Source organism: Sebastes fasciatus, chromosome 12 (genome assembly GCF_043250625.1).
Source record: "Sebastes fasciatus isolate fSebFas1 chromosome 12, fSebFas1.pri, whole genome shotgun sequence".
Lineage (NCBI taxonomy): Eukaryota > Metazoa > Chordata > Actinopteri > Perciformes > Sebastidae > Sebastes > Sebastes fasciatus.
The window spans coordinates 3,783,881-3,810,111 of NC_133806.1; the positions used below are offsets into that span (position 1 = coordinate 3,783,881).

The 26,231-nt window shown below is 37.7% G+C and overlaps 2 protein-coding genes across 2 annotated transcripts; one reads left to right on the forward strand and one right to left on the reverse strand.

Annotated features, from left to right (window-relative positions):
• Nucleotides 1-8,922: 8,922 nt before the first annotated feature.
• Nucleotides 8,923-12,406, reverse strand: LOC141778232 (uncharacterized). The gene is made up of 6 exons (XM_074652426.1): nt 12,311-12,406; nt 11,696-11,726; nt 11,104-11,567; nt 10,352-10,408; nt 10,157-10,195; nt 8,923-9,399 (listed from the first exon to the last, which is right to left on the reverse strand). The coding sequence occupies exons 1-6, from the start codon at nt 12,351-12,353 to the stop codon at nt 9,023-9,025; spliced, it is 1,011 nt and encodes a 336-aa protein (XP_074508527.1). The 5' UTR covers nt 12,354-12,406; the 3' UTR covers nt 8,923-9,022.
• A 3,729-nt stretch (nt 12,407-16,135) lies between these two features.
• Nucleotides 16,136-25,572, forward strand: LOC141778407 (glycogen synthase kinase-3). The gene is made up of 5 exons (XM_074652645.1): nt 16,136-16,246; nt 17,850-17,997; nt 21,705-21,843; nt 22,691-22,798; nt 23,716-25,572. The coding sequence occupies exons 1-5, from the start codon at nt 16,204-16,206 to the stop codon at nt 24,814-24,816; spliced, it is 1,539 nt and encodes a 512-aa protein (XP_074508746.1). The 5' UTR covers nt 16,136-16,203; the 3' UTR covers nt 24,817-25,572.
• Nucleotides 25,573-26,231: the final 659 nt, after the last annotated feature.

Here is a 26,231-nt window from a genome sequence, read left to right on the forward strand (position 1 = left end):
AGTAGTCACTGTGCTGTTTGGCATCATGGTGTGTACCACACTGAACATGGACCACAGAAAGCTAAGGAGAGAGTTGTCTCAGGAGATCAGAAAGAACATTATAGACCTTCATGTTAAAGGTAAAGGCTATAAGACCATCTCCAAGCAGCTTGATGTTCCTGTGACTACAGCTGCACATATTATTCAGAAGTTTAAGGTCCATGGGACTGTAGCCAACCTCCCTGGACGTGGCCGCAAGAGGGAAATTGATGACATATTGAAGAGACGGATAATACGAATGGTAACCAAAGAGCCCAGAACAACTTCTAAAGAGATTAGAGGTGAACTCCAAGGTCAAGGTACATCAGTGTCCGATCGCACCATCCGTCACTGTTTGAGCCAAAGTGGACTTGATGGAAGACAACCGAGGAGGACACCAAATCATAAAAAAGCGAGACTGGAATTTTCCAAAATGCATATTGACAAGCCACAAAGCTTCTGGGAGAATGTCCTTTGGACAGATGAGACAAAACTGGAGCTTTTTGGCAAGCCACATCAGCTCTATGTTCACAGACGAAGAGATGAAGCATCCAAAGAAAAGAACACTGTACCTAATGTGAAACATGGAGGAGGCTCGGTTATGTTCTGGGGCTGCTTTGTTGCATCTGGCACAGGGTGTCTTGAATCTGTGCAGGGTACAATGAAATCTGAAGACTATCAAGGCATTCTGGAGCGAAATGTGCTGCCCAGTGTCAGAAAGCTTGGTCTCAGTTGCAGGTCATGGGTCCTCAAACAGGATAATGACCCAAAACACAGCTAAAAACACCCAAGAATGGCTAAGAACAAAACATTGGACTATTCTGAAGTGGCCTTCTATGAGCCCGGATCTAAATCCTATTGAACATCTATGGAAGGAGCTGAAACATGCATTCGGAGAAGGCACCCTTCAAACCTGAGACAGCTGAAGCAGTTTGCTCACGAGGAGTGGGCCAACATACCTGTCGACAGGTGCAGAAGTCTCATTGAGAGTTACAGAAATCACTTGATTGCAGTGATTGCCTCAAAAGGTTGTGCAACTAAATATTAAGTTAAGGGTACCATCATTTTTGTCCAGGCCAGTTTCATTAGTTTGTTTTTTAAATGATTCTGTTGAACCATAATTCAAAAGCAATGTCTGATTTTCATTAGTTAATTTTCAGTGAATTTTTATTTATTATTACTTTTGTCAGTTTCAAGTTATTTCAGTGACCATTGTGGGTTTTTCTTTCTTTAACGGAAGGGTACCAACAATTTTGCCTACGTGTGCACACATCATTCTGAAATGAGCCAGTCTGCATAACAGTACTTTTGTACTTTTACTTAAGTAAGATTTTCAATGCAGGACTTTTACTTGTAACGGAGTATTTCTACATAGTAGTATTGCTTGTAAAAGATCTGAATACTTCTTCCGCCACTGATTTTAGGTATATTTTCTTGCTAGTAGGCATACATATGGACTTTTACTTCAATACAAATTTGAATGCAGGATTTTAACTTGTATTTCTACACTGTGGTATTGCTACTTTTACTCAAGGTACAAGTTACCTAAGTACTTCTTCCACAATTGCTTATTCACTAAAACACTATATTGCCTGATCCAGTGTCTGTGTTATAGATAATGACGGAACCATATGTTGTTTATAGCAGCTTTTAATTAAGACAGCAGTTACATACAGTATATGCATGAAGCTAATTTTTGCAGAAAGCTCATTAACTTCAAACATCATTAGCAGCAAGTATAGAGCTTATAGCTGATTCTTCAAGTAAGCAACTAGTTCATTGACAGAGAAATAATCTGAAGTTATTTTAAGAATTGTTGGAAGTAATTTTCAAGAGAAAAAAGGCTCTCTATAGACCAAATTATAAATGCATTTATCAAGAAAACAACAGCAGATGAATCAATAATAAAAAGAAACGAGTCGCAGGCAAATTATCAGTCTAAAGCAGCATTTCTCTCAAACAGTATACAATTAAAAACAACAGATGCCTCACAAACATAATTTATGTATGGCTAAAGCTATGTTAGTAGATGGAAATAACTTGGCTTGGCGAGAGACCGGCCTCCGCACACTGCTGTCTTCTTCAGTGTTCTTCACTCCTGACCACTTTCAATCCTATTTCAAAAAAGAAGAACAAAAAAAAAAAACAAGTATCAAGAGTCCACTCGGGGGCCTCCTGTTATATTTGAAACTAATATTTTGCAGGAACACAGATTCAAGTTCGAGTGAGATTTTGCATAAATCCTGTTTATGATTTTGTACCAACATTGTTTATTTGAATTATGCAATGATAACAACAATAAATGTGTTCAATTAAAGACATGGAATAAAACCGACTGAACCTACCTCTCTCTCTGGCAGCTCTGAAAGGAAAGAATAAAACAACAGATTTAAAAAGTGAAATGTGATTTATCATATCCAAAACAAGCATTTAATCCTTTGAATGGTGTTGTAATAGATTATATCTGGTAATATGTGAGACCTGAAATCACTTCAGTGACTCGTGCATAAATCTGATTTGAGATAGTTCTGTTTCTCCATTTCACATGTTGAAAGTTCAGTGAACATATTGAGTCACACTTACCCTGGAAAGCACCAGCGCTACCAGCGCTACTAACACGATCACAAAGAAGGCTGTTGCAAAATGAAAACACATAGCTGTCACCTTGGGTCAAGGCAAAAAAAAAAATGTTCTGTTTGTTTGCATATCAAGTCATGCAGTTCATCAGTGACAATATTAAAGGTCCCATATTATAAAAAAGTGAGATTTTCATGTGTTTTTTTATTATAAAGAAGGCTTAAGTCCTATATAATTAATGTGAAAGTATCGAAACGCTCAATCCACAGGGAAATACACACAGCCCGTATTCAGAAACTCGGCATTTGAAAGAAGCTGTCAGGATTTCTGCCCATTTGTGATGTCACGAATGTACAATATTTAGACTCTTGACACAATTTTAAATGTAATAATTCTAAATGTGTCCCAGTTTATTTCCTGTTGCAGTGGATGTGAATGACATCAGCTGACAGGAAGTACACATGGACCCAAGCTGTTGCCTAGCAACACAACTCTGTTGCAATTTCGTCAAAATGTGCTAAAACAGAGCGTTTCAGACAGAGGGTAAATGCAGGTATATTCAGGCAGACAGTACGAGGAAAATAAAGATTTTTTTTTTAACATTACAGCATGTAAACATGTTCTAGTAGAAACACAAAATACAAGTATAAACCTGAAAATGAGCACGATATGGGACCTTTAAATAGAGCTTCAGTGCTTGTGTTAAATACATACCAAAGCCAAGGATCAACCAAACATATGTACGGTCGGGGGTCTGCTGCTGTGGCACACCTAAAGAAATAAAGAAATTAAAATAGCATCAGGAGCTCCACAAAACCCCCTGATTAACTTGCATTCATTTTTATTTGTAATAAAAAACACTGACATTTTATGGTGATTTTATGACGGACAAAGGGTTGCAGTTATACTTAAACACAGTGTAATACTGTGCATGTACAATACGTGTGCAGTAGATGATCTCACCTGAGCAAAGAACAGATACTCGGTGGCATACACACAGTAAGCACTGATTTGGTGTTTTACAAGTTAAAAAATGACCAAACGACTATAATTTACAATGAACATTATAATCTCCATTAGGTATAATTTACTGTTATATTAGACTGCATTAGTTTGAGCTAGATGTACCTAATAAACAGGCAACTGAGTGTATAATAAGGCGGGAGTTGAGCCACCTTAAAGATTAACCTATTGAAGAAGGTCTCTGACCAAAAGCTCGCTTATTAAATAGATTGTTGCACAGATTTGATTGTCTTTTTGGCTGGACAGCAGAGGGCCAGCCCTACAAACGCACAAGACTCGTTCAAAACCGAGTATATGTCTGGACCGTATCTGGTCAGTATGTGAATTTGTGGCTAAATTGTTACACAAATAGTCCGTGGTCTGTCAGTTTTTGTTCCATTATATCTTAATATTTGATTGAAAGACAACTCATAATGAAGCAAATTACATTCAGCAATAGTAAATGGTAACATTTAGTCAGTATATTATACATTTTATACAAGGTGAAAAGGTATTAGCATGACATACAGTATGCATAATATAACTGAATGTAATTTGCTTCATTATGAGTTGTCTTTCAATCAAATATTAAGATATAATGGAACAAAAACTGTTCACAAAACATAATAGACATGACCACGGACTATTTGTGTAACAATTTAGCCACAAATTCACATACTGACCAGATACGGTCCAGACATATACTCGGTTTTGACCGAATCTTGTTTCATTAAGTTTGACAGTATATAGCTCCAGCACCTCAGCGAAGTCCAATACCGGGTGAGCAGCTTCTTTTTTCTTTTAATGAAATAAATCATTAAAATGTATGGGAAAAGAGCAGAGGTACCTTTTCACAGAGAAACTGACATATCTTTTGTGACTGTGACTATTATTTAGGTCTTCATCTGTTAACTAAACTGATCACAAGATAAGCTGCAACCCAAGATAAAGGTCAGGGGTCAGCAACCTTTACTATCAAAAGAGACATTTTAGGCAAAAAAAATAAATAATAATCTATCTGGAGCCGCAAAACATTTGATCACTGTGATGAAGGTAACACAGTTTATAGTCTAAGTATATAGTATATAAGTCTAATGCAGTGAGGGCCAAAGAGCAAATGTTCTACGGAGTATTAGGGCCACATTGAGGGAAAAAACATCTGAGATTTCCAGAATAAAGTCGTAATATTACGAAAAAAAAGTCGTAATATTACAAGAATAAAATCATAACTTTACGAGAAAAAAAGTCGGCATATTATGGGAATAAAGTCATAATTTCAGGAGAGAAAATAAGTTGTAAAATTACGAGAATAAAGTCATAACTTTACGAGAAAAAAAGTCGTGATATTACGAGAATAAAATCATAACTTAACGCTAAAAAAAGTCGTAATATTACGAGAATAAAATCATGACTTTACGAGAAAAAAAGTCGTAACATTACGAGAATAAAGTCATAACTTAACTAGAAAAAAGTCGTAATATTACGAAAATAAAATCATAACTTTACGAGAAAAAAAGTCTTGATATTACGAGAATAAAATCATAACTTAACGCTAAAAAAAGTCGTAACATTACAAGAATAAAATCATAACTTTACGAGAAAAAAAGTCGGCATATTATGGGAATGAAGTCATAATTTTAGGAGAGAAAATAAGTTGTAATATTACGAGAATAAAGTCATAACTTTACGAGAAAAAAAGTCGTGATATTACGAGAATAAAGTCATAACTTAACAAGAAAAAAGTCCTAATATTACGAGAATAAAATCATAACTTCACGAGAAAAAAAGTCGGCATATTATGGGAATGAAGTCATAATTTTAGGAGAGAAAATAAGTCGTAATATTACGAGAATAAAGTCATAACTTTACGAGAAAAAAAGTTGTGATATTACGAGAATAAAATCATAACTTAACGCTAAAAAAAAGTCGTAACATTACGAGAATAAAATCATAACTTTACGAGAAAAAAAGTCGTAATATTACAAGAATAAAATCATGACTTTACGAGAAAAAAAGTCGTAGCATTACGAGAATAAAGTCATAACTTAACAAGAAAAAAGTCGTAATATTACGAGAATAAAATCATAACTTTACGAGAAAAAAAGTCGGCATATTATGGGAATAAAGGCATAATTTTAGGAGAGAAAATAAGTCGTAATATTATGAGAATAAAATCATAACTTAACGCTAAAAAAAGTCGTAACATTACAAGAATAAAATCCTAACTTTACGAGAAAAAAATCGGCATATTATGGGAATAAAGTCATAATTTTAGGAGAGAAAATAAGTCGTAATATTACGAGAATAAAGTCATAACTTTACGAGAAAAAAAGTCGTGATATTACGAGAATAAAAACATAACTTAACGCTAAAAAAAGTCGTAACATTACAAGAATAAAATCATAACTTTACGAGAAAAAAAGTCGTAATATTACGAGAATAAAATCATAACTTAACGCTAAAAAAAGTCGTAACATTACGAGAATAAAATCATAACTTTACGAGAAAAAAAGTCGTAATATTACGAGAATAAAATCATGACTTTACGAGAAAAAAAGTCGTGATATTACGAGAATAAAGTCATAACTTAACAAGAAAAAAGTCCTAATATTACGAGAATAAAATCATAACTTCACGAGAAAAAAAGTCGGCATATTATGGGAATGAAGTCATAATTTTAGGAGAGAAAATAAGTTGTAATATTACGAGAATAAAGTCATAACTTTACGAGAAAAAAAGTCGTGATATTACGAGAATAAAGTCATAACTTAACAAGAAAAAAGTCCTAATATTACGAGAATAAAATCATAACTTCACGAGAAAAAAAGTCGGCATATTATGGGAATGAAGTCATAATTTTAGGAGAGAAAATAAGTCGTAATATTACGAGAATAAAGTCATAACTTTACGAGAAAAAAAGTTGTGATATTACGAGAATAAAATCATAACTTAACGCTAAAAAAAAGTCGTAACATTACGAGAATAAAATCATAACTTTACGAGAAAAAAAGTCGTAATATTACAAGAATAAAATCATGACTTTACGAGAAAAAAAGTCGTAGCATTACGAGAATAAAGTCATAACTTAACAAGAAAAAAGTCGTAATATTACGAGAATAAAATCATAACTTTACGAGAAAAAAAGTCGGCATATTATGGGAATAAAGGCATAATTTTAGGAGAGAAAATAAGTCGTAATATTATGAGAATAAAATCATAACTTAACGCTAAAAAAAGTCGTAACATTACAAGAATAAAATCCTAACTTTACGAGAAAAAAATCGGCATATTATGGGAATAAAGTCATAATTTTAGGAGAGAAAATAAGTCGTAATATTACGAGAATAAAGTCATAACTTTACGAGAAAAAAAGTCGTGATATTACGAGAATAAAAACATAACTTAACGCTAAAAAAAGTCGTAACATTACAAGAATAAAATCATAACTTTACGAGAAAAAAAGTCGTAATATTACGAGAATAAAATCATAACTTAACGCTAAAAAAAGTCGTAACATTACGAGAATAAAATCATAACTTTACGAGAAAAAAAGTCGTAATATTACGAGAATAAAATCATGACTTTACGAGAAAAAAAGTCGTGATATTACGAGAATAAAGTCATAACTTAACAAGAAAAAAGTCCTAATATTACGAGAATAAAATCATAACTTCACGAGAAAAAAAGTCGGCATATTATGGGAATGAAGTCATAATTTTAGGAGAGAAAATAAGTTGTAATATTACGAGAATAAAGTCATAACTTTACGAGAAAAAAAGTCGTGATATTACGAGAATAAAGTCATAACTTAACAAGAAAAAAGTCCTAATATTACGAGAATAAAATCATAACTTCACGAGAAAAAAAGTCGGCATATTATGGGAATGAAGTCATAATTTTAGGAGAGAAAATAAGTCGTAATATTACGAGAATAAAGTCATAACTTTACGAGAAAAAAAGTTGTGATATTACGAGAATAAAATCATAACTTAACGCTAAAAAAAAGTCGTAACATTACGAGAATAAAATCATAACTTTACGAGAAAAAAAGTCGTAATATTACAAGAATAAAATCATGACTTTACGAGAAAAAAAGTCGTAGCATTACGAGAATAAAGTCATAACTTAACAAGAAAAAAGTCGTAATATTACGAGAATAAAATCATAACTTTACGAGAAAAAAAGTCGGCATATTATGGGAATAAAGGCATAATTTTAGGAGAGAAAATAAGTCGTAATATTATGAGAATAAAATCATAACTTAACGCTAAAAAAAGTCGTAACATTACAAGAATAAAATCCTAACTTTACGAGAAAAAAATCGGCATATTATGGGAATAAAGTCATAATTTTAGGAGAGAAAATAAGTCGTAATATTACGAGAATAAAGTCATAACTTTACGAGAAAAAAAGTCGTGATATTACGAGAATAAAAACATAACTTAACGCTAAAAAAAGTCGTAACATTACAAGAATAAAATCATAACTTTACGAGAAAAAAAGTCGTAATATTACGAGAATAAAATCATAACTTAACGCTAAAAAAAGTCGTAACATTACGAGAATAAAATCATAACTTTACGAGAAAAAAAGTCGTAATATTACGAGAATAAAATCATGACTTTACGAGAAAAAAAGTCGTAACATTATGAGAATAAAGTCATAACTTAACAAGAAAAAAGTCGTAACATTACGAGAATAAAGTCATAACTTAACAAGAAAAAAGTCGTAATATTATGAGAATAAAATCATAACTTTACGAGAAAAAAAGTCGGCATATTATGGGAATAAAGTCATAATTTTAGGATAGAAAATAAGTTGTAATATTACGAGAATAAAGTCATAACTTTACGAGAAAAAAAGTCGTGATATTACGAGAATAAAATCATAACTTAACGCTAAAAAAAGTCGTAACATTACAAGAATAAAATCATAACTTTACGAGAAAAAAAGTCGTAACATTACGAGAATAAAATCATAATTTAACAAGAAAAAAGTCTTAATATTACGAGAATAAAGTCATAACGTAACGAGAAAAAAATTGTTTTATTATGGGAATAAAGTCATAACTGTTCGAGAAAAAAAGAAAATAACACGCAAAATTACTACATTATAATGTTATGACTTTATTCTCGAAATCTCAGAATTATTTATTTTTTCCTCAATGTGGCACTAATACTAAAATGTAAACAAAGAACAGTAATTCATTTCTATTTTTAATGATCCACAGGGAGCCTCTGGAGAGGAGCTGAAGAGCCACATGTGGCTCCAGAGCTGCAGGTTGCTGACCCCTGGTCTAGGTTGCTATGCACCACCAGGGGGAAACCCTGTTAACTGTTGTTTCAACATCATTCTGTATTTCAATGTGTAGTTTGGAGTTTTTGCTAAATGTAATATTGTCATGTCAATGCTGCTGAAACAACAGTTAGACCCCAGTGTTTGAAAACTTTCTCTTCTCAACCAAAGTTATCTGCAGTTTTGAACCTAGATGTCTAGAAAAAAAACAGCAGAGATTCATGTTGAATACATTCATGTGATACGTACAGACTGAAGAGATGTTGCGAAGTTCTTTTCCATCGCTAGCTTCCATGTCCAGTTTTCCTCGAACATCCTCAAAGCAGAAGATGGTGATCTCGGAACGGTCAAGGCACACGCCACAACTCATAGAGCCAGGCGGAGGCATCGCAGAGCATTCTGGAAACGTGTCATTGAGGTCTTTATCGTACAGAAGAAAGTCATCCTTGTTGAATATTTTCATCAACTTGGGGCATCTGGCCTTGTCCATGCAGGTAAAACAATTAACTGCGGTCAAAATAGAGAAAAACATTGATGAGTAAAACGTGTATAATGTGCTGGTGGGGTAAATGTACATTTTAGAGCTAGAGTGATTAACCCTCCTGTCGTCTTCCCGTCGACCGTGCAACTTTTGTCTGGTCGACAAAAGATCTAGTCTGGTTTCACTGTTTATAAAGCATACACTATAAACTACCAATTCTGTGTTTCACCTTTTTGGCCAACTTCATTCCTAATTATTAAGTTTGGCACTTTTTCGGGGGGAAATTAAAGTTAATAAACCTAATTTCCGTGAAATTATACCTAATTTTTTAGTAAAAAAAAAAAAAAGCAGATAAAATGAATTATTTTGACTACAGTTATTATCAGAGGAACGTAAAGTTGATGGATATCACATACTGGTTTATGTAAACTTTTAGTCAGAATATTGTTTTGAAAGCATTTACATTTTTTTAATAGCAGCACATAAGGACACCGGTGGTCTTCCTGTCAATTTTGACCCTGGAAGATCACAGATGCTATAGATTTGAATAAAACAACCACAATTCAACGAAAGTAGTGGTCAATATATATTTTGCAAAGACCACAGTGGTTAACCATGCATGTTATTTTGGGGCAATTAGATTAAAGAAATCCATATTTATGATATAATGAAGTTTGAAAACAGGTCAAATTTCACCCGAGGACAACAGGGGGCTTAAACAAAACTTGAAATATTAAAAATTGCTTGGTTCTATCAACAGGTTTACAAAATGTCTTAACTCACGATTTTGGTCTGCAAAAAGGTCTGCTGCAGGCTGAGCACCTATATGGCAGAAAATATCAAGCAGTTTAAAAAACACTGCATAATCAAAACAGTGTTCAGAGTGCATTATTAAAAAAAGTAATTCTAGGCTCCTATTCAAAACAATTAAACTTAAATAAATATGAAATAATGCACTGCACATAGTTCACAACATACCAGGCAAGCCCTCAGAGACAGCAAGCAGCATGACTGCCATCATACATAGAAGGTACACTGGAAATACAGACACATGAATTACACATGTATTCTCCTCATGAAGTTCTGTATTACACTCCAAGATAGTACTGTATTGATTACTGCATATTATTACTGAGACACAGGATTAACATGAGACTCAGTCGCCACTTTATTAGGTACACCTGTCCAATATAATGCAATCTAATACAACTGCTCTGTCATAAAGTCTTTTTTTTTACACTGTCACAGAGTTGTTAATTATATGTTTTAGTATTAAGGTCATATAGTAATGTGTTGTACTGGACTGCATTATAATGAAAAGTGTTTGTCAAGTATGACAAAAAAATAATAAACACCTCTCGATAATGTAGTCCAAGACATCACCTTTTACTGTGACCTCAATAATAAACATATAATTGAATTTACACCTTTCTGACAATGTCAACAACAACCGAACATTATAAGCTTTGTTAGAATTTATGGCAGAGCTGCTGCATTGAACTGCAATAGATTGTTTTGTTTATTTGTGCTTATATAAAAATGTTTTAAATATTCTCTATTAATGAAAAAAAGCTTGTGCAGGTGTACCAAATAAAGTAGCCACCGAGTGTAAATAGTTCTGCATAAAATGTATATATTATCACATATGATAATAATTAGGAAAATTTAAACTGTTCAAGAAATGCACTAAAGTGACAATTTAAAATTAATTAAAATTGAAATTTAATTACGTTTTTGGTACTTCCCAGCAGTTCTTTTCCTGCGGCTGCTGTTTCTCCATCCCAGTGGTTGACCTTTTGGTTTTGCAAGAGGTATTTCCCCGGTGTCCATCTTGTTGCAGCTTCCTTCTGCTACTACCTCTACATATGGCTGCCCCTCTGAAATGGCTGCTGTTCCCGGCAAAACCATAACGGTTTCCTCTTCCGGGTTGTTCTCTGACATGGCTTGTGGTGGAAAATTTTGTTTTTGAACCACAACTAGAGTGGACGGTTTATTTACCCGCTCCTCAGCAGACACAGGGCGACACCCTAATGGATGTGGCAAGACCTTTCCTGGCGTCGCATCAAAGATGTCTAATTCCTCTTTAGGAATGGGTCTCACACAGCTAACGACTTTAACTGGTACAGACAAAGCACTTTCAGCATAATTCACATCACTGATCTTGTGCTCCATGTTGGAGGAGAGGCCATCCTCGCTGTAATATGAAAAAAAGGAAACAAGTACAATAAGCCACTAACATCAAACTGAATCCAGCCATCACTGGTGGAGCAACACTTTCATGACATTCAGATTCATCCAAACAAGATAAGAAAAGAAGCATACCCGCTCTCCTGGGTGTGTAGGCCCCGGACACCTTCAAGTGCAAAACAGAAAAACAGTAAAACTACTAATAATCGTTATTATTTAAAAACATTCAAGGTTTTTTTTGGTTTGTTTTATCTTTGAGCACTGACTAGAGCAAATTACCAGAAAAACATCTGGTCAGGGATATTTTTTGTGTACTTTTTTTAAATAATCTCTTCAGCTGATAAAAAGTTTTACAGTCTAATGTTGATCCTTAAAAAATAAAAAAACCTGATAACGGCAACAACTGCCTGTATAGGAATGTAATTGCAACTGCGACACGGTTGCGTCTCGTGTTGTTTATTTTTACGGTTAGTTTGTTACTGGCACCATTTAAGCATTTAAAAATATGAACAAAATCATTTCTTTGGTCGCTGAAGTTAAAAAAAAACTACTTGTGTTAATACTTGTGATTTGATCAAAAACTACGTGAGTTTAATCCTCCGAGCTCGCAGACCGAAATCTTGTCAAAGCAGTTGTGCAGGCTGAGAATGAATGAGCCATGCAGCAGGCCTTTAAGATCAGCACAGTAAAAAGCATTTCTTTTTCCCGCCCAAAGCAGTCAGATAACGTAATTTAAAAAAGCAAACTTACTTTTTTGTCCAGGATGGAAAACATTATCCGTTGGGTGGGTCATTTTAAATCAAAATGAGCAACAGCACAGAGTGATAAGTTGTTGCTGGGGACCGGTTTGAATGGAGAATGGCTAATCCAGGAAATACAGCTCATGACATCCTCTGAGAAAATTAATTATGATACAAGTCACTAACTCCATCTGGTGGAAGAAACGAATGAAGTCCACTCCACTGCAGTCTAGAGAAGGTTAAGCACAGGAGAAACAGTGTTTTATTTGTTTCTTTAACCTTTTCTTCACCGTATTAGTCAACCTTAACTAAGAGTTAGTCGTTTATAAAAAACAGAATTTGGTTTCGTTTTGAGGGATTCCTCAAATTAACATGTTTCATAATGTGCGACAAACCGTAAGAAAGTGAAAGAGAGGCCCAGTTTATACCTGGGTGACCACAGGCAGAGTGCTCTAAACATGCATTTGAACATAACCTACCCCCAAGCATGTTTTGTACTCAACTTAGACGTATATATTGCACTGAAGATGCACCACTTCAGCATGACAAACCCTACACTTCCTCTTTCTCCCCTCTGTCTGCAGCACAGTCCTCGCCTACTTTTGTCAACCCTTTCATTTCTGTCGGGTGTTTTCTCTGCATGTGCTTTATTTCTGTGGTAACCAACGTGATTGCAATCCTCACAATTATATTCATGCAAACCATTTTAGGATCTTAATATCACTGCAACAACAGTTGATTATTTGGTCACAGAAATGCAAACAGAACAGGACAGTAAGTAAACAAAGAAAAGGGCTGGAGTACATTTTGTTTGGTGTCACAATCAAAGTACAATATTACTTTGAGGCTATATATGAAGATGTCAGAACACATTAAAGAAGTGTCTAGATTTGAGGTGGATTTTGCTATCAAAGAAGATATTTCAATGTTGTGGTTACGGCAGGAAGCTGGTACAACTCACTGTGTCTCACAAGCTTTTTGATGTAATGACACTGCATCTGCACCGTGACTCTCTGAACGGCTCCTCAGTGAAATATAATTTCCAGAAACAAGAAATGAGAGCAATATTATTAGTAAGTCACAGTAGTATTACAGTAGTATTCATAGTTTGTTACTCATAATGCCACAAACAGCTTGTTTCATTGGAACTGGATGTGGAGTTGAAACAGCCTTTAGTGCTTCATATAAACATACAGATGAATGACAATTTAAAGGAAACATCTGAATAAATGACTAATTTGAATCGGAATAATATTTTTTCTCTGACCACGGGTGTATTACTGTACAGACGCCTGTACGACTGCTCATTGAGAGACCACACGGACACGTCATTGAATTCTTTAAAAGAAAGAGGCCACACACTGGGGTTAGAAGAGGCTTTCTGCTGCAGGCTTTGGAGCAATATGAGAGATCACTTTGTAAAAGAAAAGCTCAAATAAATAAAGGTTTCATGGAATGTTGAAATTCCACTGCACGGAATAAAGTTATATGTACACATCAGGCTTCAAGTCCCAGACTTACCAAAGAATAAAGCAGAGAAAGTTGCTCTTTTGTACATAGTTTTATTTACGTAGCGTTCTTCTAGTAACATTTGATGACTTCAAAAAGGAATTACTAACCACAGAAAAAGAAATACAAATATTAAATATGTCTTATCTTGAATTGTCTGTGATTAACGGCAGTATCATCTTCTTTAAAGTTGCCTGTTTCTGCAATCTTATGACATTTTTGATGATCATGTATCAGTGACTTTCAACTTGGGCCTAAAATGTACTTTTCTCTAAAAAGTCAAACCCAAAAAGCCACCTTTCATCGTAGTATTCTGTCAAAACTGAGAGGTACATGATGCTCTTCAGCGAGGATATTAAACATCGACTGGAATTATGGCAAAAAAAGTAAAGCAAAGTCCACATTATGGATGCACTGCTATCTACCTAGCAACTTTTACTCACACTGTGTCTAAACCAGTAAAACAAATACAAAAGGGCTTTGAAAGAAAAGATGAAAAAGTGTACCGAGATCTTTTAGAAAACTGTATTCACACAGTCTACCACATTAAAACATTTTTAGTGGACTATATCATAGAAATATACTCAGTCAGAGGAGATTTCGTAATTTATATAATGTAGCGTAGCCGCTTGATACTGCTGTCAATTACAGCCACCTCACACTTAAATGTACGCTAATGTATTTTTTGGTAGGTAAAACCTTATTAAAAATGAACAACGCGTTAAAGTGGCTGTGAGCAATGCTTGTTGGAAAGTCACGTGGCTCAGTCAGAAACAGGGATGTCCCAATGATGTATTTGTGTTCATGTTTCCCTTATATTGCTAAATATATAAATGTTTGACAGCAGAACAGTTCTGCTTGAAGAAACACAAGTTGTTTTTTTATAATATTGTGTTCTGATCCAAAAATGAATGGGAATAGTTTGTTGAGACTTTTCACTCAAAACCAAGACTGTCAACCTCACGGTGGCGCTAAAAGAAAAGTCCAGGGGTCACCAACGTCAGTAGGATTCATCCTCTGGGTACCACGAATGTCTGTGCAGGCTACAAATTACAAAAGCTTTAGATGAGGAATGCACGTATTTTGCTGCCAGAGATGAAGCATCTTGAAACGCAAATAATATGTTTCAAGGGGTCCCTTAAGAAAGGACAAATGCGTTGATGTTATTATTATTGATGTGTGATGTTATAAATGTTTTATTTTTATTGAAACTTAATGAATACCTGACGAGTGCTGTTAAAATGAATGTAATGTAATGTAATGTAAGTGTCTCAATGTGAACTTTAAGTCAAGCAGAAGTTGCAGATTTCCAACTCTGAGAATCGTGACCGGACCGACTAGTTGGAGATGAGATTGGTGCAGGGCAGCAGCGGGCTGACGCCAACTCTCTTGGCACATCCGTTCATGTAGTTGACGACGTTGATGTGGTAGGGGATACCGCCCATCTCCTCACACTTCTTCATGTTCATCCTCTCTGTGTCCTCCGGTGTTCCTAATGGCATCTGCAAGATTTCACAGACCAGAGGACAACAAGCAGTAAGAGCTGATCTTAGGTCTGCTGTCCATCTGCTGTCTATGAGAACCGGCTGTCAATCACTCGCAAACTCCGACCAAACGGTCAAACTAGGCAGCGCTGATCAAATATGAATCAATATTCTGTTACTGTAATGTCTATTTCTCTCCTCAAATGTTTTCAGAATCATCTTGTAGTGCACGGTTTAGCTGTAAAATGAGAAAGTTTGTGACGCCGCCCGTGTGAAATCTGGTGAAGGAACGCCAAGTTCTGGTCACATGACCGGAGCACATCCAATAGGAACGCTCTCTCAATGAAATGACCTGTGATTGGTCAAAGTCTCCCGTCACGGGCTACATTTTCTAAAGCCTGTAAACAGAGCCATGAGGAGGAGCAGAAGTCTAGTTATCTCTCAGAACACTTGAATTACAATATGCTGAAAGGTTATTATGGAGTTTTTGCCCAATGATGCCAAAAATATATACTGACTACTGCAGCTTTAAAGAGGACCTATTAGGCTTTTGTGTTTTTTCCCTTTCCTTCAGGGTGTTATATAGTTTTTTTGTGCATGTGAAAGATCCGCAAAGTTACAAAGCCCAAAGTCCACCTCTCCCCCACAGACCCCCACTAACTAAGTACTACATTAGATTGTATTATAGGTGTTGTTCCTGTATTTCCACCTGTCATCGGTGTGGGAATACTCCCTCCCCCTCATGTTGGATGCATCATCCTCACCCACACAGTCACAAGTTCTACATCAGTTTACGGTGTGTTTGACATTCCTCACCTGCAGCACTCAGGCGTGCCTCCTTTGCCAAAGGCCATGGCCTGGATAGAAGAAGGCGTGGAACAGGTATAAAGAGAGGAAACTTTGTCAACTCATGTTCAGACCTGACGCAGCTGCTTCCCCGCTACAGCAAAAAGGTAGGCGCCTGAGAAGCTTTCTGTGGAACAACGTAGATTTATCCACTTTTAGAACATTTGAATTAAATGTACTTTGTGTTTCCTTCCTGTTTTGAACCAGTCAGCCAGGTTTCCCAGCTCTGGATCCATTAGATTCCATTAAAGTGTGGCAAAAATGTCTTTATTGATCATGATGTGCTTGCTGATGAGCCTTTCATATGTTTTTTCTAACATCCTCAGTCTGTCCTTTGTGAATATTAATTGCTGTAAGGTGACTGACTGTTGTCTCTCAGGTACTATTCATTCTCAAGCTATTGGCCTTAACTCAAACACGAAGGTGCGTTTATTTTACCGGCTGCCAACCTCAGCTAATGTAAAGAGAAACTTGTTTTCCTCTTGTGGACTTACCAGTTTGTCAGCTTTTTTAAATCACCCTGTTATACAACAAACAGCTCAAAGTGTGTACGAAATGTGCCGCAGAATGCTGACAGGAGGCCACTCTTCTGTTAAACATGTCTGTTTAGATCAGCGCCTGGGAGCTATTATTTACACAACAGGCTCAGTTATGGTTCACTTACGCGGCCACTGAGGTCAGCAGCTTTCTTGTATTATTTATTCATGTTCGTGTTTTTTTTTGTAGGTTACTTCAGGATTCAGGATATCCTGGTTCCAGACTTTTTTAATCACCGCCCACATCGCATCTCTAATTTGTTTAGCAGTTCAAATATTGATTCCAATTAAGTGACTGACGTTTCAGTCGCATTCTCGGGCTCTGACTTTTTGAAGTGCAACGGAGATCCAGTCTTACTCAACAGGGGTGACACTCCCTTCCTGAGAATTCCTATTTCTTATCATTTGAACCGATTTGCTCTGACAGGTTTATTCATGCTGAAAGGAAGCTTGGATGAGAGATACAGTACGTGTAGAGACATTTCACAAAACAACAAAGTGGCTCTGTGAATCTCTTATTGTTTGATGTTGAGTTCATCAAGACTGTTCGTGGTGAAAGAAGTATTGAGTCTTCTATTACTTAAATAGAAATAGTATTACCTAAAGTAAAAAAAACATTTTACAATTTCACTCAAAGTGGCAATCCTTAAGATTTCATGGTGCCTTCAAATGGGGTCGTGTTTACCGTGTTTACGAGATGAGTCCATACGTACGCCCACTTTCTTGTGGTATTTACAACCTCATAAGTGGAGAGTTTCTGAAAGCTCCGGGCTTACGAGTTGTGACGTGTTTGTTGACGTTGTCAGAAACTGCAGAGGCCATGGAAGTTCATTTTTCGGTGCATAATAAGTCAATATATTGTTATTTTAGTCGTATATTGTTTTTCTCCGTAATTTTATAATATGTCTGAGGAAAATGTTGATATTCCCAACGGCCTCATCTTCCTCCTCTGTCATTATGACTTTGCATTTCCTGCATTATGTTACCCAGCTTGCTAAATAGGATACAGGGTGTCCACTAGACAGCATCAATAAACAAAACATTATGTTCTTCACCAAAGAACCATTTAGTTCTGGAAATAAGTTATGTCTGAGTTTAGTCTACTCCTGTAATTACAGTGTTTGGTTCTGACCTTCAACATGCTTATTAAAATGAGCTCACCCTCACTCTGCAGTGATGGCGTACTCTACCAGCACTCTCGCGGAGGGCTGTTTTGGGAAAGTGTACAAGCAGAAGTACAATGATACCTGGGCTGCAATAAAGAAGGTCCCCCAACATCTCATCAGTAAGAAGGACCTGGAGAGAGAGTGTGCAGTGTACAAGTAAGTACAAGGGTTTTTTTTCTTAATGTTTGACTCAAAAATAGCTGAGTGGAACATTAAAAAGATGAAGGGAGTATGCTGATTTCTTAAAATGCTGTAAGGTAAAACACCTAAGTTTCAAAATATCAGAAAAAGACAGCTGTGTAATCATCCCAGCGTACTTATTGTACAATAAAGCCTCAATTCCTTAGCCTAAACTCCTATCCCATCACAAAAAAAAGAGTATACATTTACAGTTAAAGGGACTATTTGTAACTTTCAGAATTGCTTGTTAACAGCGACACCTTTGGCCGTGAAGTCAACGAAAGTCAGCGTCCTGTTGCTCACGCTTGTGCTCGCTCTACATAGACATGAACGAGCATCGCTCAAAACAGTGAGGCGACACACGTCAGCTAAAACCACAATATCATATTTCACCTGCTTGACAGTAATGTTAGCTGACCAGACGGAGGTCTCTCCATGAATCACTGCTGATACTAGTGTTGGCTTTTCCTGCTGGCTGAAGAAGGAAGAGAAACATTATCGTCTCCGAGCGCGCCCGCAGTGAGACACCGGCACCGGCTCCCGGTCGGAGACGATAACGTTTCTCGCTGCGGAGCCCCGTCACTTCACAAGACACGGAAAACCTCTGTTGGTCTGGAGGAGCTGCAGCAGTTATTTCTGCACAAACGTCCACTGATCATTCACTAGATATTCTCAGAGCTAAACTAACTCTCCTGCAGTATGTAGTGAGCGCGCGTTCACGTCTAGAGATGGAGCGAGAACGCGCGGTGTGTGTGCGAAGGCAGGCAGCGGAGACTCCGGCCACAGGCGAGCGCGCATGTGTCCCGACCCGGTACATTTATACGCTTACAAGAGTTACAAACAGTCCCTTTAAAGCCTCTGAACACCCACACAGGTGTTTTCAGTTCTTCTGGCTGATAAGAGCTCTTCTTAGGACTGTGTGGGCATGTACAAACTCATTGATTGACATACATACCTGTGAGCTTCGTTGAACCTGTTAGGGCAGGACAAATTACACCTTTATCATTCTTATTGGTAGATGAAGATTTGTTATATAATACATAATGAATTCCCATCACAGCTCCACCTACCTTCCACCTGAGCAGAGCTCTAATCAGCCAGAATAACTGAAAACACCTGTGTGGGTGTTCAGAGACTTTAAAGGTGCTCTAGGCTATACGGTATTCAAAGCGTTAATATAGCAGCAAATATTTGCTAAACAAATAGAGGAGTAATGTCTACCTGAGCAGAGAATGAAGTCTCCCTCTGTGTGTGTGTTGTTGTTTTTTTAGCTTTTCTGTGCTTTGTTGGCATCGCTGGGTCAGCGGCACATGCTTTTAGTGCATGTGAGCGTGCCCCACCGGCTAGCTCGCTGTCGCCGCTCTGCATCGATGCAGCTGATAACGGCATCCTGACTGACGGTGCCGTTGCAGCCCACCCTCTGGTTCCCTTCCAGGTTAACAATGTTAGCTCTGTCAATAAGGTTGCCGTTGTTTACACTGTTAGCGCTGTCAGCACCAGTATATACCAGCTGTCGGCTCAGCTGTTGCCATGTTGAGAGCCGTGCAGAGGCAATAGAAATGCTCCCAATCTCGCATTTAACAAAACTTTAATGCAGGTTTAAACTAAACCTACATTATAAAGCCATTATAGAAATAATAGAAAATAGAGTATAATAACAATAAAGGCCTCTCACAACCAAAATATGTGCTAAGGTCAAACCATTCTTTCAAAAACTCCTAATTTCTCGTAAGGAAGATGCATAGTAATTAACATTTTCAAAAAGTACCCAGTGTTGTTACTGGGTTTATGGTAAATCATTTATTTTCTAATTATGATATACTTACAAGAAAAGATGTAAAAAATGTTATTGTAAAACGTTTTGAATATGATGATTTAAAAAGTATTTATAGAGAAGTTTACATCTAGGTCTCTCTTAAAGGTCACATATTATGCAAAATGCACTTTTCCATGTCTTTTAAACATCAATATCTGTCCCCAGTGTGTCTACAGGCCACCATAGTATCATAAAAGACCATCCTCTCTCTTTTTCTCCTCCTCCGTTTGTCCGGAAATGGGTGCAGAAAAAAAATTCGCTTTTTTCCTAGTCTTCTGACGTCATTAGGCAGAAATGCAAGCCATATATGGCTTTCCTGTTTCCAGTGAAACAGAACAGCAACCCCCCCCCATACCCCGGCTTGGTAACCCCGCCCACGGAGTAGCCGGCTCAGCAAGCTGCGTCCGCCATTGTTATTTCGACTGTTTACTAGTAAACATGCTGAAAGGAAAACCCGCTTGTTCTGTTGTTGGCTGCAATACTCCACACAAAAGCTTGCACCATGTACCCACTTCGGATCCTCTGAAGACCCAGTGGATGGACTTTATTTTCGCTGGTGCTATGCCCAGACATGTTTCAAAGAAGTTGTTGGTATGTGCAAATCATTTCACAACCGAAAAATAAATAGTGACTTGTAAGCAACACAACACATTTCTGTTTCACAGTCAAACTTTATTTGAGTTGACAGATGACAATATTAATTATTCACAGCATTTGTAATCATCTCACCTGTTAGTTAGTTATGTTAACATGGTACAGGAGAAAGTCTTCAGCTCTGGTAAACTATGGTAAGCTAAGCTCCGGTGGTCTGTAGTCATGGTAACACAGAGACAGCTACTACTGTAAATAATATACCATTACTCTGATCTTCCATACATTTATCTTTTAGCAGAAATAATGAACTGACTACTGTTTCACATCTTCTATTTTCCACCCTGATGGTCGCTGTGTTTACACACCGTGTCATAGCGGTAGCATGTAGCTAACCCGTTAGCATGTAGCTACATGCTAACGGGTTAGCTACATGCTACCGGGTTAGCTTTGTATCTCCATGTAAACAGAGCCATCTGCTCTCAGCTGTCTGCTCTCAGCTGTCTGCTCTCAGCTGTCTGCTCTCAGCTATCTGCTCTCAGCTGTCTGCTCTCAGCTGTCTGCTCTCCTCTGGGATGATTCTGTCGGTCATTTCTCACAGATGGATCTGTAAAGACAGACGTAAAACAGAGTGTATGTTTACGGTTTACAGAGTTGATGCATGAGGTAAACACTGAGCTAACTAACAGAGATATAAATAGTATTATTTACCTGAGAGAAACCGTCAGGAAAACCTGGAATCTGGACCGCAGATGTTCATCATGTGTCGCCGATTTCTGATCAGATTCCTCCGGTAACGTGCGCTGGGTGAAGTTTCTGGTTTATAAACTTTAAAGTGGTTTATAAACTTTATTCTAGCTGCTATCTCTCCACTCGAGAGCTTCTCCGGGAGGGAGGGGGAGGGTGACGCTGTTGTTGAGGACGTTTGATTGACAGAAAACGCTGACCAATCAGAGCAGAGTGGGAGGAGACAGAGGCTACAGACACAGAAATCAGCACTTTTGGAAATGGGCTGAAACAGAGGTTATAGAGACATGCTGGAATGCATGATCTGATTGTTTTTTTGAAAAAAAAACTTCAGAGACATGGTTTGGAGGTGTCTGAGACCTATAATAACTAGTTTAAATGGAGTATAATATGTGACCTTTAAACGCTTACATTTTGTTTACCCCCTTATTCCCTAATTACTTTTACTCAGTAAAGTATCTTTTTGGTTCCTCATTTTATGCTAATTTGTCAATTTCTCTTTCTCTCCATGACTAACACTGACCTGCAGCAAGGCAACTCATCCCAACATAGTAAAACTACTGGGCAACATAACTCTCAAAGACGCGAAATGGGTTATTCCTCTCGAGTTCATCTTCGGAGAGGATTTGGAGACCACCATCTTCAAAGCATCAAAGTCTAAAATACAGGTAAAGTTATCATGTCAACAGACTAAAGACACATGATTTCAAGGTGTAATTAAGTACCTAGAGTACAAACAACTGTAAAACCACATTTGCTTCTTATGAAACTGTGAAAAGCCAGTAACACTACATGATTTAAAGTCTGTGTGTAAGCCCAATTTGGCCATGATGACGACTCTTTTAAAACCCTGTCTGCATGGTTTGCACAAAAATAAGACAGGTCACCATGGACATTTGGGACACGTTGTGTTCTTTTAGTGTGTATTGGTTTAGCATTAAAATCTCCTTCTTACATGGACCAAACATCAGACTCAGAGTCATCATATCATCTCATGCTTGAATTTTAGGACTGAAATCTGGACAAATCTAAATGTGACTTTGTAGTTCACATCACATCTGGAGGCCAGTTGCATGAACTTAGTTTAAGACTATTAATCCATTACTTTTAGCAAATTTCAACTGTTTATCCATTGCTTTACTACTGTTCACCTTCTCTGTTATTTTTCTCCCATTGGCTACTTGGTGTGGTGTCACTGTTTCTGTTGCATCCACCATTGTTTCTCTTGTCTTATTTCACCCATAATGCATTGCGCGACAGGCTATCTTTACATTAGTCAATCATAGGGAAGCTTTATGCAACACGTTAATTTAAGTGTCTAACTTGAAGTTATATTTAAGACAAAGACTAGGTCTGTTTTTATGCAACCGGCGCCTTGTTGACTTCAGAAAAGCCGTTCCATTCAGGCCTGAAGGAAAAGGGTGTGCGACTCAATGTGAGGAAGTTTCAATAATCATGTGAGTGACACTTGATGCCAGTCCAGCTAAACTTGATCTCAAATTTCCGTTTCTGCAGCTGACTCCGTCTATTAAAGGCTCCATCATCGTTGGCATGTGTGAAGGGCTGCTTCACCTCCACTCCAGAGATATTGTCCATCAAGACCTCAAGCCTGAGAACATCATGGTGAGTGGAGGCCTGCGCAGGCTGTCAGCAGCCTACTGTACGAAGGGTTTATGTCAAAAGTGTTACAGCCACATATTCATTTATCAAAATTTCTAAAACATAAAAGATTTAATTTTGCATATAGGTGCTCTGAAGGCTGATACATACAATAAAGAGCTCTAAAACAGTGGTACATAAAGAAAACCTGGGCTCTGTCTCAAGTAAAATGAGGTTGTTAATAAGGTTGCTGCAAGATAGATAACACGTTTTAAAGGTCCCATATTGTAAGAAGTGACATTTGTATGTCTCTTATATTATAAAGCAAGTTTAAGTGCTATATAAATTCTGTTAAAGTTTCAAAAGGCTCAATCCATTAAGAAATACACACAGCCTGAATTCAGAAACGCTGCCTTTTGAAACAAGCTGTCAGGATTTCTGTCCATTTGTGATGTCACAAATCTACAATGTTTAGACCATTACTCAGTTTCAAACATAAACGACATCAGCTGACAGGAAGTAAACATGGACCCAAACGGTTGCCTAGCAACACAATTCTGTTGCAATTCCGTTGAAATGCACTAAAACGGAGCGTTTCGAACAGATGGTAAATACAGGTATATTCAGGCAGACAGTATGAGGAAAATAAAGTTTTTTTTAACATTTAAGTATGTAAACAGGTTCGAGCAGAAACATAAAATACAAATATGAACCTGAAAATGAGCACGATATGGGACCTTTAACCTGATGGTCTTCTCGAGGGTTAACAGAGTTCTGCTAGTTCTTCAGCATTGCTTCCATGAAACTTATAATCATTGGGCAGAAGCTGAAACTGAATGATGGTCTTATTGTAGTGTTATCCCTCTTTTAAAGCTCTGAGACATGCTTTGTAATTTTGTAAGACAATATTTCAAACAGACTAAACATCATTTGTCCTCCAGGTAGAGCATAACACAAACAGAGCCGTCATCATCGACCTGGGACTGGCCAAGTTCTTCCGATTTGGTCTCAATTCTGCCATTGACATGGGAAACGAGGCCTACTCAGCCCCCGAGGTGCTGCAGAGGGGCAGCCAGAGGGACCAGCGCTCAGACGTGTGGGCCATGGGTAAGATCATCGCTGAGCTCTGGGCCCGGGTTCGGCTGTACACGCCCAGCGTCTGTCCCGCCAAGATCAAGGAGATCCTGCAGGATCAGGGTCAGCCGTACTGCCATGCTGTGTGTAGGATGGTGGACCCCGACCCTAGTCTGAGGGCCTCTGTGGGTGGGGTCATGAGTGAGATACGAAGGGCCGCAGGTGCAGGCAACGTCACCAATACGCCCGTTCAGAAAGAGCACCTTAAGCCACCTACACCTCAAATTAATGTCAGAAACCCTTCTCCGTCACCAGCAAACAGAGATCCATCACCAATGAACAGAGCTCGATCACCATTTAACAGAGATCCATCACCAATGAACAGAGCTCATTCACCATTTAACAGAGATCCATCACCAATGAACAGAGCTCATTCACCATTTAACAGAGATCCATCACCAATGAACAGAGCTCATTCACCAGCGAACAGAGATCCATCACCAATGAACAGAGCTCATTCACCAGCGAACAGAGATCCATCACCAATGAACCGAAGAGATCCTGCACCGTTTAAAAGAGATCCTTCACCGTTTAACAGAGATCCATTAACACACAATAAGTCTCCATCGCCGCTGAGCTGGGAGCGTTTACCCAAACCAGAGTTCAAAACTTTGCACCCTCAAGCCGCAATGCACCTCTCTCCTTTCCCTCGGAGCACAGAGGACAAGAATAAAAACCAGGCTCTGGTGCCGACAGGCGGATCCGAGCTCACGCGAGACTTCATGAAAATGCAGTTGTACCAAGAGGCTGCCAAGGATCTGCCCTGCAAACTACCCACAACAGGGAGGGTGGTGGTGCGGCGCTTTGAGGAGAAAAACGGGGAGGTTGGAACATGGGAGCAGAAAGAAGTGGTGACTCGTGACGGGAAGATAGTCAAGTTCGATGACATCAAGTTTAACAGCAGCTAAAAAATAAGCATTTAAGGATTTGTTGTAGCACTGCCGCCTCACAGCAAGAGGGTTCAAGCAGGTTCAAACCCGGCTTGGGGCCCTTCTGTGTGGAGTTTGCATGTTCTTCCTGTGTTAGCGTGCGTTTTCTGCAGGTTCTCCAGCTTCCTCTCACAGTCCAAAGTCATGCAGGTTCATTGTTGACTCTTAATGTCCCATAGCTGTGAATGTGAGCGTGAATGGCTGTCTTTCTCTGTGTGTCAGCCCTGTGATAGTCTGGTGACCTGTCCAGGGTGTACCCCGCCTTCGCTCAATATCAGCTGAGATCAGTTCCAGCCCCCCAACCCTCCGCGAGCCTGAATAGGATAAGCGGTTACAGATAATTCAGGGTAGGTCAGGGTCACCTAACTTTTGGTATCTTCCTAAGATAGCATCTAAAATGCATCTCCACTGAGCTAAAGAGTAAACTGAGAGTAGGCACCTCATTTTTGCACACATAAATATTGTAATAAAACCTGTTACAAACTTCGAAATACAGTTTGGTAATTTGAAGCGGTAATAAGAGGACATCTTGAAATAGCTTTGGTTGTGCTTTAACATCAACGTCAGCCATGTCAGGAATTTGATTGATAGCTCCTTTACTTGCCAAGAAAGAAATGTCTGCAGGCACGAACAACCATCTGTGAATGTTTTTCAGCATCTGAATGCATAAGACTGTGAACACTGCTCAAACATTATGTGTATGTTAATGTTTATAAATAAATTCTGAAATTTCAATTGCAGAGATAGACTTTGTTTCTTTGGGATGCTTCATGTTCTTATTTATCGCACCTTTTTCCATTAGATTGTCATTAGCCATTTTAATAATCATAAAATCTGAGGTCTGAAAAAACTAAAGAGGTTACTGAAATCATAAAAATACTGGTGTTACTGCAATATTGGTGACTTCTATGTCTGAACTTACAAGTTACATGGTTCGTTTATGGGCCAATAACGTCTCAGGGTGATCATCACATTTCAACCCCCATTAGCTGAACAATAAAAATATGGTGATATTACTAAATGCCCCAATTAATGGATGATTTTCAGTGTTTGTAAGTTAACTAGATATCTCAAATTTCTTAAAATGTCAATTAAACTTGGTGGAAAGTTTTTGGCAATCAAACCAAACAGATTTTCTGTCATTTTGATTTTGTGGCTAAATGACGTATATTCATCCAATCTTCCCCAAACTTGGTTCATTACAGTCAGATTTTTTTGACAGTTACAGTGTCAGTAGGCAGTATATATATATATTTGGCATCATTGGGCAAGAATCCCATAATAACCTTTCAGCATATTGTAGTTCAAGTGTTCTGAGAGAAAACTAGACTTCTGCACCTCCTCATGGCAGCCCGTGACGGGAGACTTTGACCAATCACAGGTCATTTCATTTA

Excerpts from the sequence above, each read along its gene's own strand:
- LOC141778407 (XM_074652645.1), top strand. The coding sequence starts at position 16,204 with ATGTTCAGACCTGACGCAGCTGCTTCCCCGCTACAGCAAAAAG. Across the intron at positions 17,998-21,704 it reads AGAGAGTGTGCAGTGTACAA|CAAGGCAACTCATCCCAACA; the intron begins GTAAGTACAAGG and ends ACTGACCTGCAG. Across the intron at positions 22,799-23,715 it reads TCAAGCCTGAGAACATCATG|GTAGAGCATAACACAAACAG; the intron begins GTGAGTGGAGGC and ends TTTGTCCTCCAG.
- LOC141778232 (XM_074652426.1), bottom strand. The coding sequence starts at position 12,353 with ATGACCCACCCAACGGATAATGTTTTCCATCCTGGACAAAAAA. Across the intron at positions 11,727-12,310 it reads TTTCCATCCTGGACAAAAAA|GTGTCCGGGGCCTACACACC; the intron begins GTAAGTTTGCTT and ends TTGCACTTGAAG. Across the intron at positions 10,409-11,103 it reads TGCTGGGAAGTACCAAAAAC|TGTACCTTCTATGTATGATG; the intron begins GTAATTAAATTT and ends CTGTATTTCCAG.